Source organism: Chaetura pelagica, unplaced genomic scaffold (genome assembly GCF_000747805.2).
Source record: "Chaetura pelagica isolate M959 unplaced genomic scaffold, ChaPel_1.0 scaffold405, whole genome shotgun sequence".
NCBI lineage: Eukaryota > Metazoa > Chordata > Aves > Apodiformes > Apodidae > Chaetura > Chaetura pelagica.
The window spans coordinates 1,874,114-1,878,336 of record NW_009953489.1 but is presented as its reverse complement, the minus strand read 5'-3'; the positions used below and the strand labels follow the sequence as shown (position 1 = coordinate 1,878,336).

The following is a 4,223-nucleotide window of genomic DNA, read 5'->3' as shown; positions in this document are numbered from 1 at the left end:
GGTGGAGGGCCTCTCTGGCGCACGTCGCTTGCCCCGGTGCCGCCCGGTGTGAGAGGCGAAGACAGCAGAGAGGCCGCGGGCCCAGCGAGGCACCGGAGGGCCCCACGGCAGGTTCCACCACAGCCCACCCCACACGAAGGGCTGGGAGCACCTCGTTTCTCCAGTCACTCGCAAAGATACAAACGGGTACTTTAATCAAGGAAGAGGTGGCAGTTTTCTGAGGAGAAAGCGTTCATCTGACAAAGTGCTGCTGGCAGACCCTTTTGAAGGACAGAAAGACACATCACATCTGAGGGACAGAAAGGACTGCCACTTGTACAGCTTGTTTTGTTCATGACATCTTGTTCACTCCCCGTGGCAAGCTCAAATAGTAAATGCTAAGGTATGCACAAAATTACTTGACTGTGCTTAGAAGAAAGCACATGTATTTCTGAAACAGGGCCTTGTTTGTATTTCTTTTATTGTGTTATGACAGGACAAGTGGTTACGTGTATGGAAAGAGGAGAGGAAACACCTTTAATGTGAACATGTGCACAAAATCAGGTTTTGTTCACAAAGCTCACCGAGACACTCGAGCCACTGAACAATCATGCTGTTAGCCTGTCACACAACACAGCTCCCTCTCATGTTTACATGCAGTACACCAAAAAACTAGCAATCCTGCTCCCACGTCAAAAGAGCAGCCTCTGTTTCCCCTTTGGCACACAGGGAAATGCCCATGGACACACCTTTACAAATTAGTTGAGCAAGAAACAAGTGACGTTTTCAGGTGCTAACAATGATAATCATACACCTGCCAAAAATGCACATTAACTGAATTAATTAAAACACAGTTGAACCAGATCTGTCCCATAGGTTCACAATACCTTTATTTAAACTACAGCAATAGCAGCTCCATGTAACCAGGCTGGTGGAAGTAAAATTTTTCCTTATTGTATGAATTATTCCAAGGATGAAGGAGTTTAAGTAACTTAAGTCTAAACAGAAATTAAAAGCTACACACAAACCTGTACATATACCCAAGGTAACATTTGTAAATACAGTAAGGGCAAATGCAGTATGAGCATTCTGTGAAAAAAAAGCAAACAATACTAATCACAAAGTCAAAGAGGCTGTAAACAGACACAGATTAATGAATGGAAATAGAAGACGGTGCTAGAAAAGAAAGTTAGCAACATTTAATATGAAGTAATAGCAGAGATTATGAAAAGTTGGGCCTTTGCATAAAGTACTGGATGAAGCAGGTGATTTTAAGTCTCATTTACACCAGTTTCTTCCTGGGGTGTGTCCTTTCTGTCATTACTCATAGGGACACCCTGGTAGGCAGACTTGACACACACTCCCTTCCAAGGATCCGACACAGTGGAGTCCTTCCCAAGTCACCCATCTATGTAAAGTCGTTTTGGTCAAGTTTTGGGGGAATATCAGATTAAGAGCTTAAAAAAATCCCTCATGAAACAAGTTTTTAGAAACTCTTCACCTGAACTTTGCAGGATGAAGGCAACAGTAACACTGGCACAGCTGACTGCCTCCCACAGACAGTAATGGGAAACCAGGGGGTAGATACTGCACACACCGACCCCTCATGGGCCTGGTGAATAAAACCCCAAACAAGGGCTGGTGCACTCAGTGACACAGGGAAGGAAACTAAGAAAAAACTGTTAATTGACATTAAAAGCTACTGTCTTGGATTTTAAACCCAGCCAGGTTATGGAGCACACGGGCCAGACTTGTGGACTGAGCAAGTACCTTCTAACAGCCCTTCTGAAACCTGAAAGCGAGCCCTGGTGACATAGACAGGACTGAGAACTACTGCTTGTTGCTACCTGGAGAGAACCTAATGTAAGTACCATTATCTCACATTAACAACTGCATCGATTCTTTATTCATATCATATTAAGTGGAAGAAACATATACCAGTCCAAGACAGGTAGAGGATAAAGACTCTGTGTTACAGGGCTTAAAAACTTCTGATGAAACAGAAATGCCCTCTGACACGTACAGACACACCTACCCAAACACGTGTTTACTGCTTTACTGTGTCATTGAACTAGAGCATGAGAACACCTCTGTGTCTAAGCTGCTCCTAATTAAAGGATCATGTCTCAACAGTGACATAGAAACTGCACACAGCACACAGCTTAATTGTTCACACCACTGTATCTATGATTTGTAAAAAATGAAGGCAGAAATCACAGCTCAATAAAAAGGACTGACTCAACTGGAATTAGTCAAATACAGGTGCAAAACACTGGTATGAAAGAAAAAAGTATCAGAACAAGGAAGTTTAGAAAAATTCATAACTCATTCATAAAACTGAGACCAAGTCCTTTTAATGACACTATCAAGTTAAAAATGAACTGCAAGGCAATACTGATTATTTCTCTTTTACCAATTCTCTATTTGCAAGAGGCAGCTTGAAAGCTTCCTGGGTTATTTTTGGGTTGTGTGTTATTTCTTGAGAATGAAAATATGCCTTCTTCCTGTTGAAAGATCTAGCAAGGTTTGGGCAAGTAAGGAGATAATTTCACTGCAAATGACAAAAGAACTGGGTGGGAATGACTGACTGGCTGGATAAATATGAACATCCCCTTTCCTCAGCTGCTATCGATCAGGAACATCACAGCTGAAGCTTCAGCTTATTGCAGTGTCAGTAACAGTTTGAACAGGGGGGTGTAAAACAATTGGGGGGGGCGGAATTTGAATGTATCCAGAAGAACAGAAGAGAAGCATGAAATAATTTCCTGCATTTTTCAGTTTACTTTCAACTAGTAAGCACCTTTTCTGCACTTACAGCAACAGCAGCCCTAGTGCAGCAGGCAAGCTGGCTGGTCGCAAGGCCTGTCTTTGCTCACCAGTCACATCTTTGTGCCCAGTATGGGGGGAATTGAGAATTTCATGTAGAATTTCACTAAGCAGGAGCTCTGTGTGGAGCCCGGGTCCACAACCGCCCATCTGTTAATCATAGTCTATTTTAACTTTTGTGATGGCGTTCAGGTTGGGTTTTTCGCTGTTACTCCTTCCGTGAACAGAAGTTAAATGCTTTTTAAGAGCAGACTTGTGTTTAAAGTCCATGTCACAACAGTGACACTTGTAGGGCCTGTCCCCACTATGTATGTTCAGGTGATCCTGGAGGGTGGTTTTGGCAGTGAAGGTCTTCAGGCACACCGTGCACTTGAAGGGCCGGATGCCCATGTGCCCCCGGATGTGTCGGTTGAGATTCTTTTTTTGTGTGAATGTTTTGCCACACTGCAAACACAGGAAGAGTTTGTGCATTTTAAGATGTCGGAGATAGTTCTCAAGATGGAGAAATCCCCTCGGACACTTTGGACATTGGTGCCGCCAAGAGCTGCCAGAGTCATCCAGGCTCTGGAACCTATTCACCAGACTGGAAGTTCCTTCTGGATTCTCACTGACGAAAGCCTGAAAGGGATTTCCTGACATTTCTGTATTTCTGCTTTCAACTGTAGAATTGATCAAGGAGTGCTGGGTTTCCGGAAAATACAAGTTTGATTTAGAGGATGTGCAAGGCTGAGGAAAATGATCATTTTCTATGTTTGCGACACTCATAGAATCCATTCTGAAGATGCAGATTTCATCATCCTTATATCCGATTTCAACTGTTGATATTTCTGGGGGTTTTGTGTCCTTTCTTTCTGAGACCAAGTTCTGCTCTGCAGGCTGTGAGAAGTCCCCCTCCTCCTGTTTTACCGGGTACTCCAGGTGCACTGGGCTGTCCTCAGAGATCTCGATTATTTCACAGTCTTTATCCAACACCTCCTCCCCGTTTCCCAGCTCAGCATCCGGCGAGCGGCACCTCTCAGCAGCCTGATGGCCGCTTTCCATGGAAGCATCGATCTCCAAGTATTTCGACAAAGCCTCGGTGCATTTCTCCACGATGTGGACCATCTGGAGATAACTGGCAGCAGTGAGGTATTTCAGCAGCTCCTTCTTCTTCACCTCCAGAGCTCCTGTGTAGCAGGAGAGCAGCAGCTTCCTGCCCACCTCGGCGCTCTGCAGGATGGTGATCCGCGCCTGCCGCGACTGGTTGAGCAGGAATTGGTCCCGCATGAAGGTGGAGCAGGCAGCGAAGATCACCTTGTGCCCCGGGAACTCCGTGTCGTTGATGTAAATGGAGACGTCGCAGAAGAGGTTCTGCTGCCGCAGGAGGTTCATCTTCTGCAGCACGGCATCTCCCTGCTGCTCGAACTGGAAGTGCAGCA

The 4,223-nt window shown here is 45.1% G+C and overlaps 1 protein-coding gene across 1 annotated transcript; it reads right to left on the bottom strand.

Annotated features, from left to right (window-relative positions):
- Window positions 1-2,958: 2,958 nt before the first annotated feature.
- Window positions 2,959-4,215, bottom strand: ZBTB6 (zinc finger and BTB domain containing 6; the record flags this gene model as incomplete). Its single annotated transcript, XM_009998832.1, has 1 exon — window positions 2,959-4,215. A coding segment is annotated over one exon (1,257 nt), but the record flags the coding sequence as incomplete, so codon positions are not given.
- Window positions 4,216-4,223: the final 8 nt, after the last annotated feature.